We start from the raw sequence: 16,273 nt of genomic DNA on the forward strand, positions 1-16,273 counted from the left end.
TGTTTTTACTGACCATTTGAAGTCGGTAACTCCAGTAATTATTTTTAGACAACCTATTGTTTCACTCTTTATTGTCAAAATGTTTATTTTGTAGTATTCTGTTTGTAAGATATCTGTTTTTGTTTGTTGCTGTTCAACCTTTTAATTTAGTGTTGATAAATTTTGAAAGTTAGAAGGAATTTTGAAGTATTCGACATAACCCTCCACCCCACACCCGGATGCTGTTTTGTGTCGTTGTGTGTCTCGTTAAGTGTCTGTTAGATTTCAACCTTGTGACTTTCAACAGGCATTCGTTGAGATTTCAGTCACTGGCCTTGACCCTGTAGGTTCAATTGAATTATTTCAATATAACGTTTCTGTATCTTTTAAGAACTGTGGACAGCCTTTAGTTTACCTTGTTTCAATGTGATAAAATGTACCTTTAATGTGAATGTTTATGATTAGTAAAAAAACAAATGCCATCTTCCAAACAGGCATACGTGCATTTACACATTAATATTTTGAAATATAACTTTTTTGGAATCGTGGTTAAGCGTTTCTTATTTAACCTTGTAACAATTTGGTTGAATGCTATTTTAAAGTTAAATGTTGGTGATTATTCAAAATACAAATGTCACATTGCCATAAGCCTACGTGAGTTTACAAAATGATATTGCGAAATACTTACATCTTTATTAGGTGCAAACCTGCGAAGGGACGAGGATATAATTGTTATAAGCTGTAGGATGATGCATTCGCTCGCGCTGTTGCTTCTTTGTCTGCCATATTTGGGTAAGTTAACATTGTCAATAATCATTTACGTTGATTATACAACTATAAAATCAATTCTATGTCATAATTAACAAACTGGCATAACGTATCAATGACTAAGAAAAGTTTGCATAATTTGGACATTTTTTTATAAAAAAAATGTCATAACAGTTGTAATCGTGTGTTTCATAAACTGAATAACGAATAGCTTTGTCTTCAAATCTCCTTTTTCTTCTATTTTTTCTTTCTAAGAAATATATGGAATAGATGTTTGGAGAGCTTCCCAAATATTATGAGATAATATTTTATCTGATATTGACTCTAAAATAATTTGCTGTAGGTTTGTGGTGATTGCTTCTGTTTCATAACAGAAAGCATTTTTGTAACCAATTGAATTTTTACACACAAACCCATATTTATTGCGTCTCATTGATTATTTTTTATTAAAATGCAATCAAAAGTTGAATAATTACTGATTTCTTCGTTATGTTTGCATGCAAGGGAATAAGTTTTACACTTGAAAAAGATGTTTTCCAAAACGAAATAAACAAGAGCACCGCGGAGCGAGCGCCAACGCTCGGTAAATTATGTACCAAGAATCAGTTATTCTTTTAAGTGGACTTGAGTTATTTCAAATTCGACCTTCCCATCCACTTTGTATTGCGAAAGACCCTACAGTACTGTTAAGACCAAACTTTACACTCTTGTTCACTAGGAGTGCACTAGTAGTGAACAATTTGTGCACTATGGATAAACTAATGTAGTCTGTAGTTTATTAGATAAGCCAGTATAGATTTTCCTGGTCCACTCAGATTGGCCTTACTATATTGATTTAATTTAACTGATAAGATCATTTCCTCTAGCAGATTAACTTGTGATAAAACATTTTAGTATACTGCATTTATTGATGACTTTATGATGATCATCATTTAATGGGCCAGTAACTAAAGACAAGGGGTTTCTATCCAGCATTTACTGGTCATATTTGTCAACTTTTTAATTCTAATGTAGGTGAAATAAGAATAAAACATTTCTTAAATAAATCCAATAAATATTTTTTGTAAGCCAATATTTGATAATAGGGGTGTTATCAATATAATTGTGCTACTATTGTAACATCCAAACATTTGTTTTGGTAATTCAGACATTTAATTAAAGTCAATTAGTGATTACAAAATAATAATTCTGAATCCTAAGTATATAAGTGAACAGCACTATTATATATTCAAACAGTGAATGCAAAACCAATGTTTATGATAAAAAAGGTAATTGTAATTTAAAAGTAGAAAACAAAATGCATGCAGTGTTGAAAAAAAAATACCTTGCCTTAATTAGATTTAAAAATAGAAGCTCAGGCTATTTCTTCAGAAACAGATTTTTCATATATGCATTACATTATAACTTCATCAAAATGTTTATAAATACTAATCTAGATGATATTGCAATTGTATGTAACTTTCCTGTATAGATGTTACGTAACTATATTCACGATTAATTTCATTACTTTTCATAAATAAACATCTTAAGAGCCTAGTTTGAGCATTTGATACTGAATTTATCTATTTATCTTTATCTATAAAAAGAGCACTAACGGGAATTATCCTACCAAATGGCCCACTAACCAGGCATTAAATTTGAATTTTTAGAAAATGATATGCTTATTCATACTTTTATAATGAGATTACCCATTGTAACAATGTTAGCCCCAATAGGTCAGGACAATAAACAATACACAGGAAGTATCAGGGACCCTGCTGTGATAACTTAAAAATGGCAAAAAAGGGAATTATCCTATGGATGCATTCAACCATTAACCAGGCATTACAATGAATATGAGTTCTATTAAACTTACCATTTGATGTTAAAATACATGATATGCATGGTTTAAATTAAATATCTCTACTCTTAACAATTTGATTAACAAATGATGAAAAGTGTCCCAAAGAAATAGTTTGTTTTTTAAATTTATAATGCAATTGAAAAATATAATTAATAAATATAAACTATTTTCCATCTTTTATAAAAACATATTTGTTAACATCTCTTCTCTAAAACCAAATTTGTAAGAAAATATTGAGTTGCCTAGTTTTAAGAAGATTGTCATGTTGATTCTCTGCTGTGTATCCCTTGTATATTGCACTAGTGTCATTGCAGGGGCCAATTTCCTGTGTATTTGTTTATTGGCTCGGGGCCATTTGGAGGTGACACCATTTAGAGTAGAAAATAGCATTGTCCTATTAATACACAACCAATTCTTGTATAAACAATATGTGCATAGCCAATGTATTAATTTGACTGATGAGAAGTAAATAATAAACAAATAAAGTAACATTACATTTATGTTGTATGATATAAATCATATAAATGGGATATTATTAATAATAACTAACATTACTCTTATTCTTACTCTAAAGCATTGTCATAATGCTTTTAATATGATTTAAAAAGTTATCAAAATGAAATGGTAAGTCAAACACTGACAGATCTGAGATTTAAAAGACAGCAGGAGGCAATAAAGATAAAGATCAATACACAGAATTGTGTACTATCGGGGGGGGGGGGGGTGCTTAAAGAGGGCTTAGTGTAGCCTTCAATGGATAGTATTTCATTTAATAATGAAGCAGCAGAACCAATTATACAAAACTTCTAAAATATGTTTATCTATTATGTGTTTCAAATTAGAAATGTAATCAATAAATCTGGGTACAATTTAGAAAATGTACTATAATAATTAATGTTGTACTTATTTGATAATGATTGCTGTTAGGCTGTCACCTTAAATCACAATACATTTGTTAAACATAAAATTATAAGTTTTAGAATAGATGGAAGAAAATCTTGTTTTTATAACCTTTGAATGAATCAACAATGGCACAACAATTTCACAGTTTGAGCTTGGAACAATAAGGTATGAACCTTGAGGATTACCTATTTTAAATAACGAACAACTTCATTATCACCTTGTAAAATGTATTGTTATTGGGCCGTCTGTACAATGTTAAATATGTTTAATGGCCAAAGGTATTGTTATATGCCGATTTGTCAAACTTTGAAGTTAAAATAAAGGCTTATGAATTCATTTCATCATTATGTTCAATAAGTGTTTGAAGATGAAACCCTTTAACCCAGAACCAAAGTTATATAATTATACCTATCAATTAATATCAAAATAATGCAATGCATATTAATAAAGAAAACAAAAAAAAAACATTTAAATATCTTTGTTTGACAATTTCTTTTTTACAAAACATCAGTTTTTTAATTTAATAAATCTAAATCATTTACATGAAAGATCCAAATGGATTATAAGTATTCTCTATAAATTGATTAACATTAAAACATCTGTTTAAACTACACCCATCATTCTAAGTTTCACTGTAAAGATAGCCTTTATTATAGACTGAATAAACCTCATCTGGTCAGCCCCTTGTCTGCATTTAGTCTTTCCCTAGTCTTCCCCTTGTCTTACCCTAGTGCACTACGAAGTGCACTGATGGTGAACTGATAGTGAACAAGAAGTTCACTAACTGTCAAGTTTGGTCTTAACAGTACTGTAAATCACGCAGATACAGTTTAGGTAAATATATAAAGTTTGACGCAAATGCCACCGTTTTCAATTTTTTTTTTATTAAATTAGGAGAGAGAAAAGCATGTTTTGAAATTAAGCTCGCAGGAATTTCCTGCCTATTCCCTTGTACCAATTTGACGACATACATATAAAAGAAAGTTGCTCCATACGTCTGATAATGTGATGGTAACCTGTTCTTGAAAACCATTTTTACATTTAAGCGCAAGGCTACATCTACACAAAGTGTGAACTTGCGAGGGATCTGCTGGCCGAAAATGTTGCTAAGTCGGAGTTGCACAAATGTGAGTACCTTTGACATCATATTTCATATGGAATACTACTATAATATCAGTAGTTAAACTTACTAAAAACCTACGCGTGTAACCCTACACTATTCTACCTACCTACATACCTAACTGTGTATACGTCTTGTGTTGTGTGTCGTATCTCAGGACTGATGATTGCCTCTTTGTTTGTGTGTTTATATATGTGTGTAATTTAACAGGATCTCTTTAAGGTATGAAAACAAAAAAAACATAATCATATAACTGTCATTGCAATACGCTTTAAGATAAGTATATTTATATAGGGGTGTGTATGGCCTGGTATGAATCAAGCTTCAACACGGCTGCTGTAAATCAGAATTCACCAAACTCGGTGGACCATGGCCTATTTCAGATAAACAGCTATTGGAACTGCGATCCCCAAAATGGTAAACCTGCAAAGAATGGCTGTGGGCATCCCTGCTCAGGTAAGGATTTGGATAGTTTTTTAATTACACCAGAATCGTGAAAAAATAGTCTCATTGAAAACATAAAAAAATAATACACGTATTTATAACGATTGTAAAGATCAAAATATCACATTTTAGTGCTCTGTAATATTCTATTGTGCTCATATTAGATGTTCGAAAGGCTTAAATTTACCTGTGTATTTTTCTGTCATGCTTTTTAATATTACATTGTGCTCATATTGTGCTTAATTGTACGCGTGTGTTTTTTCTTCAAATATTGTTTGAACTGAATCTTTGAAATATTGATTTCCTTGGTTTAACTTTCAGACTATAAAAACACTGATTTGACTGATGACGTGGCTTGCATAAAAAAACTCAAGAGAGAACACAAAGGATGGGGATTCTCGTAAGATTGTATTCTTTCTCAATGGAGTATGAACGTCGTCTTCAATTTTAAGCTCCTCTAAATATTTATCTCTGACAACTGAATATTAATCTCACCTTTAATTCTAACTCCATGTTTTCATGTTTGACACAAAAGAAATTTCGGAGAAAACCCTAATTTTAATTTCAAGGTGCCCTCAAATACAATGTGATATTTTAATAGAGCAATGTGAATGAAACTTTTTTGACACTGATTATTCTTTTCCACATACAAAATTATGTAAATGAAAAAAAGAAACCTTTGGCTATCAAATAAAATACATTGTTTTCTTTTTTCCATGCACATTGTAACTATAGACAACATTATCAAATATAATGTTAACAAAATGCTCTTTTTATTGTTAAACTTGTTACTTTTGTCAATTCAACATTCTAGCGCAACTCGTATTTCAAATTTACCCACGATATTTCATCTCTGAACATGTCTGCATCTTATATTCATCTAATAGCTTTATTGGTAAAATGTTTATGTATAATATACCTTTAGGTTCACTACATTACACAATTTTCAAATAATCTTTCAGGATGGGTTACACCAACAATTGCCAGAGTAAAACGAGTAGTTACCTGTCGGAATGCGGCATTCCAGGGTTAGGTTAAACAATCAGCATTTACTGTCTCTTGTTTGATTGACGTTCCAATAAATGTAAATTCATTTCCATAGTCGTTGTTTTTGATGTTGATAGAATGTCTTGTTAAAAATCAATGTAATATGAATACGTCGCATTATTATGATGCGTTTAAGTGCAAAAGCGGCTGTTAATTATTGCATTAATGTTTTATAAAGCATACTCCTTAGATTGTATTGTCTGTACATAACTTATTCAGTATTTATTCGTTTCATATATGGACTTGGTTAAGCAAGGTAGTTTGTCATAATCGCATTTATACCATAATTAAGGCGCATGAGTGATATAACCCATGCAATAATTGCCATTTATAACTAGTGTAATAACTATACAAATAAGGAAACCGCATCACAGAAAAATGTAATCATGCGTGTTGCCAAAAAATCTAAACAAACATTAGAAACGATGTTTCACATGAAATCATCTAGGTGTCAACAAACTCAGCTCAACGATGGAACGAATGGTGAAGAAGGCTGGGCTTAATCCAAGCAAACACATCCCTGATCAGAACGCCGGAAAATATCTCGTCCAGAAATTGAATGACAACAATATTCCTGCGAACCTGATTAGGCAAACATCGGAGCACAAGAACATTGCATCTATACTAGTAAACAACTTTACCATAATAACATACAAATCAACACAAGGAAATGTTCAGTATATCCATTGGAAATACCCCGGCTACTTCCTCACAAAATGCTCCTTCTAGACAGTTCGCCAGCAATGTTAAAGTTCACACACTGTCACTGTCACTGATTCAACATGAAATCCCACTTTTACTGGTGGATTTTACAACATGTATGTAGCTCCAATTGACGGAGGTAATTTCCTAAAACTGAGCACATCCATTAAAATTACAAAAAGTCCATGCTGTAATCGATCAGCAACAAAGCGAATTCGCACTATTGAAAACGAATGTGAGGCGACTTATGTTCTTTTTAAACTTCAACCGCAAAATGACATGTACATTCTCGCGTGATTACTTATAACGTCACGCGGTAATGACATTGTTCTTATTATTGCTTTGCTTGATTTAAATGGATTGAAATATTTTTGTTGTTGTTTTAAAGTGAAACCTTTGAAAATGACATGGTTTATGTTTTTTAACGTAAATTAAATGATTTTGTGTCGGGCTATTTTATATCCTGGGGATGAACCATCTTAATTACACACAATGTAAATTGTTCGCACTACGACAAGAAAAGGGTATTGAAGAAACTTTGATCTGGAATTCGACCGTTAAAGAGTTATGTTATAAATAGAATCTCAAATGAGTGTTTATGTTGTGTCAAATTTATTATACTCGTCAATTAAAACGATAAAAAGTCGGGAGAGCCTCGTTTTTGTCGTTTTAAAAAAGTCGTTTAATGAATTCGATACAAAATAAACACTCATTTGAGATCAAATGTTTATATACTTGCACATGTAGACAGCAATCTATTCATCTATCGGTCTAAGCTTACTTGTATGTATGCAGGTATAATGTATACTAAGGACTTGTCCCTCATTGTCTCCTTAAGTTGCCTTATATGTCCTTGAATTAGATATTTCACCATTGTTTGGGTGTAATTATTGTTCCCTCGACTGTATACCTCTTCCCAATTCGGACTGTAGGGACATGCCAAAATGCATTGTGCTTCCTGTTTAGATGCACTGAGTAAAGGCTTAAACTATAATAATCGGAAGACAAAAAATACATACTACACATGCATCATAATATCGGGGTTTCGTTGGGGTTACGCCATACTACACATGCATAATAAAATCGGGGTTGCGGTGGGGTCAGGTCATACTATACATGCATAATAAAATCGGGGTTGCGGTGGGGTCAGGTCATTCTATACATGCATCATAATATCGGGGTTATTGTTGGGTCAGGCCATACTAAATATGCATTATTATACAGGTGTTGCTGTGTGATTAGGCCATACTACACATGTATCATAACATTGGGGTTGTGGCGGGGTCAAGCCTTACCTCACAAACACTATAATATCTGTTTTGCAGTTAAGTCAGGCCATGCTACACATTTTAATCAATACCGGTGTTGCTGTAGGAATACTTTTATTGTATTAAATATTGAAAACTTTGTGATATATTCTCTGTGTGCATTTCAAAGAACTTAGATATGATAATCCATAAATACTGTGGTCAAAAATAGCTAAAGCCAACAAGTAAATTAATTTCTGACCTAGCTCAACATTTTGGATTATATATATTAGAAGTTTTTCGGCAAGCACGAGTATAAGGATCTCGGCTTGTACAATCATATCTCTAATTTCGATTACTGTAAAAAAATAATACTTTTTTTCTACATGCTTGTTTGCTATAAAACAATGATATATAAGTAACTCAAAACTTGTTTTCATCTTTATTAAAATACAGTTTTGATATTATTTTGATAAAGCAAAAAAAATGCCTTTGTGACACAAATAACCATAGGCTTACTAGCCAACCAATTTCTATTTTGACAATGACCTTGTGATTCACTGTGACCTTATTAAACAAATCTATTATTTGTTAAATATTTGGCCAACCTTTTTTCAGCCCAAAACAGCAAATAAGTCTAGCTGATCCGGTCAAAGGGAACTTCTCGTGTAAATGGGCTCTAAAAAATGTATATAATTCACCATTTGTTTTACTAAAATTGGCCAATATTCTGGAATGTGATTGCTCAGACAATCTTCATCATGTAAACGTTAAAATGTTTCGGTTTAAAGGCGAGAGGTCCAAGAAATGATTGTTATAGTAATCATGTAATGGTGCATTTTGCACAATATGGATGCATTACATATTCATTATTAAGTATACCAAAGACTGTTTTTTGTGTATAAAGATTGTTTTCAGTGATATGAAACTCGTAAGCAACATTTACACATTAAATGTTTTACTGTATAATGACTGTCGTATAAAATACATTGGTATGTAGTGAAGGAAGTAAAGTTTGCTTGAAACAAATGAGATACACCTCAACTTATGTAATTATATCTTTTATATAATTTTAGAATTCTTCAAAAATCATTTCTTTCATAAGACTTCGAGAATTAATTGAATCTTACAAAAGAAAAACAGTTCCATCTTCTAAACATGCAATAGAACTATTGAATAACCCATTACTAATATTATTCTTCAGATTTATTTTTATCATTTACCTAATATGTGGTTTTATTTTTTCTGTTCTGTGAAAGTTTGAAATTTTACTATGTGAATTTACCAGTCTTTCGATGTTGCTGTTGCATTAATGTATGACAAATTTTACATATATTTTGATTTTAATAACGTTTTAATTGTTCATACATTTTCTGTTATTCTTATTTATGCTCTAACTTAATAATTACAGGTTGTAAATCTTTTAAACTGTGTATACACATTGATTATTATCAGTAGATGACATTTTATGGGTCAATAGGCCAATTTTACAGTTACCTTAAAAGAAAAATGGCTTCTATTTAGTATATACAATACACACTTGATCCTACTTTTGTTTACTTTACTTTTTATGGTTATTGACCATGACAGGTATATTTTGAGTATCAGTAGATCAAAGGTGAAGGTTGTCGTGCCTTTCTATTAAACCCGATTCCTGTTTTATATATTCAGAAGGACCTTAAACTTGCATGTAACAATACAGGTCATGTGCAGTAGATTACACCGAGTTTTAGTTCAGTGGGTCGAAGTTCGAGATCTTGGTGATCTTTAAGTTCAAAATTGTTTCTGCTCAATATTGTGCGTATTAAAGACGTTTGATCATACCGTCATCAAATTGGATAGGGTTATTGATTATGTATAGTAGATAACCCTGTACCGTTTAGTTCATTAAGTTCAAATTTCATGGTCGTAGTAATCTTTAATCAAAAGCCAACGGGGATTATGGTTGTTAAACAAATCTTTATTATTGTCACAGAAATGGCATTGTTATCTTAGCAGTACATTGCCCTAAACCTTTAACAAACGCCATGAATTTTAGAGTGATAAACTTTTCAGCCTGAACTTAACACATGTTTGTTTTCCTTTTGGGCATAGTCTATAACATTTGTAAAATGTGTCATAACAATGGTCACATTTTATTGTTCTCTGGTGTGTTAAAGACATTCATTTAGATCAATTCATATCCGTATGATTTGTTTTGTTCTATTTTTTCAATTATAAATACATTTATTCCTACACCTGGTTCTTTTTGCTGTCTGGAGCAAGAGATGTTATTGGTCATCTTGTTTTGCTTTTGCACAGTTACAAAATCGAGAAGAAAATGGTAAAAGTGATTCTCTAGGAAATCTATAGCAAGTTCGAAAAGGTTATTTTCGGGCAAACCGAAGGCCACTTGGTCAAATATATAAAATAACAGTTTTAACATTAAGACCACAATGTCAATCCAATCTTCATTAAACTTGTTGTTTTTAGTATACATGGAAGCCAGAGGATGTGTTTGCCCTCTTAAGGCCTCACCTGTTGTTATCAAATAACTTACTTTTTTAGTATTTACATAAGTCCTAAGGAGGACCAGTAAACTTGGAATAGTAAACGACTGTCCAACCGCCTGTTGGCTCAACATTCTGCGCTTAATTCTTTTACTATGGGCGTATAGGTTATTGTGAAAGACTGCCCATCTAGACTTCTATGGAAACCTTTCCGGCTCCGTTATTGTCCTCTTACATAGTGGTATGTATGTGCTCCAGTATTGTTTTGTTTTATTCTTTCAGAATGAGAGTTTGATATGTAAGTTAAGCCCGGAAGTTTGTGCCTGGGCTCACAAATGTTTTATCTTCACAATCTGTTAGGCTACTAGTGAATGCAAACGAAGACTGTTACAGTAAATGCTATTTGGTTTTCTTTAGTGTTTTATCAATAACTGGGATCGTTGTTTAAACCTCAAAAATTGCTAATAAAATTACAAATTATATTGTTCTAATATTGTGGACTCTTAATCTCAATAACTAATTCTATTTCATAGATATATAATCACCCTCAATGTCAGAGATCAGTTTGATTCGCTTCCACGATAAGATGAAACCTACGCGTGAAATTTAACTTTCCACTCCTTATTTAGCAGTGACAAATCTCAAATAATATTTTCAATGCTGTTGTTTCAAGGATAAAACTCCATTTTTTCCCGAAAGGCATACGAATAATTTGTGGACTTATTTATAAAATATATATGTCATTGTATGTCACTGGTTTGAGTGTCATTTAAAGCTTATTTGAGACAATGAAATTTCAAAATCTCCTTTTTCTGCGTTTACCTCACACGGCCTATAGCTCTAGTGGCCAAAGGCCAGAAGAGCTTAAATATGTGCAGTGTCCGTCCGCCCGTCATTTCAGGACAACATAGCGGTTTTAGGGGCTGTGTCCATTAGGGTATGAAGCTATTTGGTTGTTTACTTCTGAAAAAAAAACACACCATATAAACTACACGTTCTACGGGCTGTTTTAAAGAAGGGAAAACTAGAATGTTTTTGCGTTTGTCCGTCTGCCGTCAGTCCATGAGTGCGTCCGTAAACAATTGCTTTTGAACGCGATAATGTCACCCTTATAATCCGATGTTTCCCAAATTTATACATTAACGAGACATACATGAGAGTTCGGTTCCTGCCGACAAACAGCTTGTCACGTAACTTTATGACGGGATTGTGGCCCTTAAATTAGTCATAATTGCAAAAATTAACATTGAAGACAAAATATAATTATAGTCCGATATTTACTTAACGTATACAGTAGTCAGATATCAATTAGAGCTCGCTTCCTGAACTTTTGAACACAATGCATTTATTATCTATTTTTACCAATTTTTTAGAGTAGCTAGAAACATCGAAAACCAGCCACATTCCATACCATACCAGGAGTATTGCCATTAAAATATACAACTAGAAAAACACCTTTAGTTTTACTTGTAACGCCTTCATTTATTATCCAATGCTTACCATGCCTAACAGTGAAAATATCTCATCTCAGATTCTTTCTTGAACCAGCCATATCTGTCCATGTCTGACTGGATTCTTGACTTTGAAATAGTCACAATTGCAATAGTTAGGCTGCTTGTGAACACATTAGATCGTTCATTTATAATGATTACCAATTAGTGCAATAGTTAGAAATGTGAGCTAGGTTTCTTTTCCAAAATTAGCTAGATCCGAACGAGTATGACTGGATTATGGCCTTGAAATATGCAAAATTGCTATAATTGAGCTTGTAAATACAATAGCGTTTTCATTTATCATCCGATTCGCCAAAATTATACATCAGTCAGATATCCATGAGAGCTTATGCACCAGTCAATTGTAACCACGCCCCCCACCCCAGGTCCGGTATATACCGAGGATAGCCGGGGAAATGGGCCGTGTATTAACCTTTCAGGTGGCCCCGCAGTGTCGGGTCGATGCGGTGATTTTGTCTTCGCTTTAAATATAGCGGGGAATGGGCCTTACCTAGGTTCCCTGGGGTGCGGGGGCATTTGACGGGGATTTTACCAACGTTCGTCCCCTTAGGGCGAGAATTTTAGCCGGGGTTGGCTGGAACAGAGTTATAGCTATTCCCCGGACCTCGGACCGTGGTTACAATTGACTGGTGTATGAGTCCCTGTCTCAAATCAGCAAGATTAGCCCATATATGACTTTATTAAATTTGTCAGCATTGTTATACAATAGCTTGCTATCGGAAAATTCTAGTGCAATTCTTATAAAATTTCACTGTCCTCTTGTTATTTGCTTTCAATGTGGCTCAAAATGATACTTCTTTAAGGCATCTGTGATGTTTGAGATAATATTTGGTTATAATGAACATAGGCGTTATTTGAGGAACAAAGTTGAATGAACACTTATCAGAGGACCGAGTCATACTAAATGTTTTCACTCAGTCAATTATAACCACGCACCCCAACCCCCCATCCCCCAGGTCCGAGGGTATACCGGAATTAACCGGGGGAAAGGGCCGTGTTGTTAACTTCCGATGACCCCGCAGTGCCGGGTGAATGCGGTGATTTTGTCTTCGTGCCAAAAATAGCGGGAAATGGGCCTTACCTAGGGTCCCTGAGGTGCGGGGGCATTTGGCGTAGATTTTACTAGCAGTTCGATAAATCAAGTAATCTGGTTTTGGTTGTCTATCCAAACTCAAAATATGATTTCTTTTTTTAAACACTGGAAATTTATACCACTGCAAGCAACTCTTCCGTTTAAAATAAGTTTAAAAATGTAAAATGAGGTAGTAACATAAACCACATGATCTTTAAACACTTCACGAGATAAAGAAAGGTTTCTGTGTACATATAAGTCTTATCATGTGGATTATTTTGTTTAACATACTTGCAAAGTTCTAGACAGTGGCATTTTATCTTATTGAACTTCTTTTGAACTAAGTACTACGTACTTATGCAAGCTATGTTCATGTTCTAAAATGACTTATATCAATGCTTAAAATCGCCTGAATATTAGACACGCCAATGAACAACACAGGGGGTATGACGCTTTGCACATATTCGTTGGTCAGCCTGTAGACCAAACGTCCGATCAAAAGCTAGAGCGAGCATTGACCTTAATTTTTGTAGGCAGGTTACTTGACTATTATTAATTTTGAGATCACGGCGTCATTAAATGACAAAAAAGATACAAAGTAAAAGCACACTGAGCTCAATTGTCATCGAAAGCGGTTGGTCCTGACAAGTAAACGACCACTCTGAGGTCAACATATCCAAAATCACTGAAAATGCGATCAACAACACAAAAAATGTCACTAGTATGTGAGAAATAGCTAGAAAACTCCTTAGCCTGAAATCCTTAACTGTTGAATGTATTACCATTTACTGAGTTCTAGTTACCATTATGAGTTTGGTTTGTGGTCACCAAGCCGGACAAGTGTAGTTTTCTCAGGGTTCTCCGGTTTCCTCCACAACACACTCTCGCGTAAATTTTTGCCAACGAAAGTGATTAATATAATGTTGTAATAATTTAATTCACAATCGTTGTAAATTAAATATGTTTAAATTAAACTAAACAACTAACGCCGTTTTGGTACCAGCATCCAGCGTTTCACACCAGATCAAGGCTGCTTCCGGTTCGATTGCAAGTTTTACTCTGGTTCTAGCGCGCCTAATGTGATTATGTTTTACATTTTGCTTTTTTCGTCAAACATAGACGATATTCGCTCTTGTCTGTGATAAAAACTAAATGGTATATTCTTTTACAAGTAAAGTCTAATTTAACTCCTAACGTGTCAAAAGGAAGTTAAGTAAGATAATATTACCTCTTCGACAGCCGTTCTCATGAACCTTGGCATTGTCATCCCAGATGGCGGGCACCGTGATGACGTAGGAAATATTATTCTAAAATTAGTTTAAATATTGCGCTCAGGAAAAACAAAGACAAATGTAAAATATAAATTTGATTTGGCCGAAATAATGGGCTGCTAGATTGGAAATGAAATTAACATAGACATAAAGTTTTGTCAAAAGCGGCCAATAATGTTCCATGCAAGGATACACCACATCAGAAAGCATAATAAAGTAAAAAACATAATATAATATTCATTATCCTTAAATAATAGAGGGAAGAAAGGGGGAAACTATGTAAGCAAAGATAAAATTGAGAACTTGTCCGACAAAAAGAAATAAAAGAATCGGGCGGGAGGGAGGGAGAAAACACACCTCTGAACCGGATTAAAACTAGAGAACAAGTCAGAAAGGCGCCAAAATAAAGAAGGGCGGACAATTAAACATTCGGCGCTGAGAAAGAGTTCCCTCCCTTGATAATTATTTAATTTTCTCAAAATTAGTTAAATTATTGCGCTCAGGAAAAACAAAGACAAATGTAAAATATAAATTTAATTTGGCCGAAATAATGGGCTGCTAGATTTGAAATGAAATTAACAAATATATAAAGTTTTGTCTAAAGCAGCCATAAATCCTCCCATAAAACGCCCAAAACCTGAACTTAAATACCAGAATCTTAGTCAGGAAGCAAAAGCGACAAGCCGTGCCGCGTCAGTCATGCTAGAAAATGAAAATCTAAGTTAGCGTAGGTAACAGTTGAATTTACAGTTACCAAACAATTGAATAAGTTCCCCCGGCACACCGCATTTAAAATAGAGGGAAGCTCCTCCGCGTCTGAAGGAGTGAATGGTGTATTGGTGAGCGTGAGCAATCGGAAGTTGCGTCATAATACGTTGAAACATACGATCAACGCAGCTCGCGTCATGTGGGATCACATCCCCACCATAAACAGTACAAAACAACGGTTCTGAGGGTGCCAAGGGAACTAACCTACACATGTTTTGAAACGCTTTTACCGGACATAAAGAAGAAGAGTCATTTTTACACAACGTTGTTGTCCCCGAATTGATTAGTTTTAGCATACTTAAGTAAAACAACAATGCCAAAACCTGTCACTGACACATCGTGTCTACACAGGTATTTAGACTTATCAAACTTAACACTAGAACCAGGAACTATGCTTGATTTCCTGCACATCATGTAAAATGCAAACAAAAATAAGCACCATATCGTAGCATGAAATGGAATAGCAAAATCTAGAATATCATTAATTTGCTTCAAAATATCTGGCGGTATAGGCGGAGCCTGCTTTGGGGAATGAAATAGTAACTTTCCTAGCCCTCTGTAAGTGAGTTGCAAAGAAATGTTGGAAATATCAGGGAAAACTTCTCCTCGCAAGACATGGTAAATACGAGCCCCGTTAATATAGTTTTTAATACTTTGGGGAGATTTCATGCTACGGCTTAACAATTGGGCATATAAACAAAATGTTTCAATATTTACAGGACAGTCTTGCAATGAATAAAATTCACAAAATAACAGAAATGAGCGGATTTGAGTCTTTAAGTTCTTCTAGGTCCCGTGCTAATAAGCAGACCGTTGGGTATGAACTAACTGTTGACGAAGAAGATTAAGTCCCATACTATTGTTCGATCCTTCATCTGTTGAAAGAAGAAACGCATCTTAAAAGCACGGCTTATTTATACAAATTTGAACAAACTAAGAGGTAACAAGGACATTTAAACCATTATAAGTCCGTGGAGGTATTAAGAAATAAAAATAAACATAAATGTCGAAAAGATTAAAAGTTCATGAAATAAACACTATTGCGAACACTTAGGCACATTAAATGTAGAATTACCAATATATGCATTCAAATGATCAAATGGGTT

General features: G+C 33.7%; 3 protein-coding genes across 3 annotated transcripts in view; 2 read left to right on the forward strand and 1 right to left on the reverse strand.

Moving 5' to 3' along the window:
• The window catches only part of LOC128217263 (heat shock 70 kDa protein 12B-like), a 241,572-nt gene that overhangs the window by 202,720 nt on the left and 22,579 nt on the right, over positions 1 to 16,273 (reverse strand). The window lies entirely within an intron of this gene.
• Positions 1 to 16,273, forward strand: part of LOC128217270 (uncharacterized) — a 206,264-nt gene that overhangs the window by 66,268 nt on the left and 123,723 nt on the right. The window lies entirely within an intron of this gene.
• On the forward strand, positions 651 to 6,154 carry LOC128217272 (lysozyme C-1-like). The gene is made up of 5 exons (XM_052924305.1): positions 651 to 771; positions 4,540 to 4,620; positions 4,908 to 5,069; positions 5,379 to 5,457; positions 6,020 to 6,154. The coding sequence occupies exons 1-5, from the start codon at positions 726 to 728 to the stop codon at positions 6,093 to 6,095; spliced, it is 444 nt and encodes a 147-aa protein (XP_052780265.1). The 5' UTR covers positions 651 to 725; the 3' UTR covers positions 6,096 to 6,154.

This window comes from Mya arenaria, chromosome 14, assembly GCF_026914265.1.
Source record: "Mya arenaria isolate MELC-2E11 chromosome 14, ASM2691426v1".
Lineage (NCBI taxonomy): Eukaryota > Metazoa > Mollusca > Bivalvia > Myida > Myidae > Mya > Mya arenaria.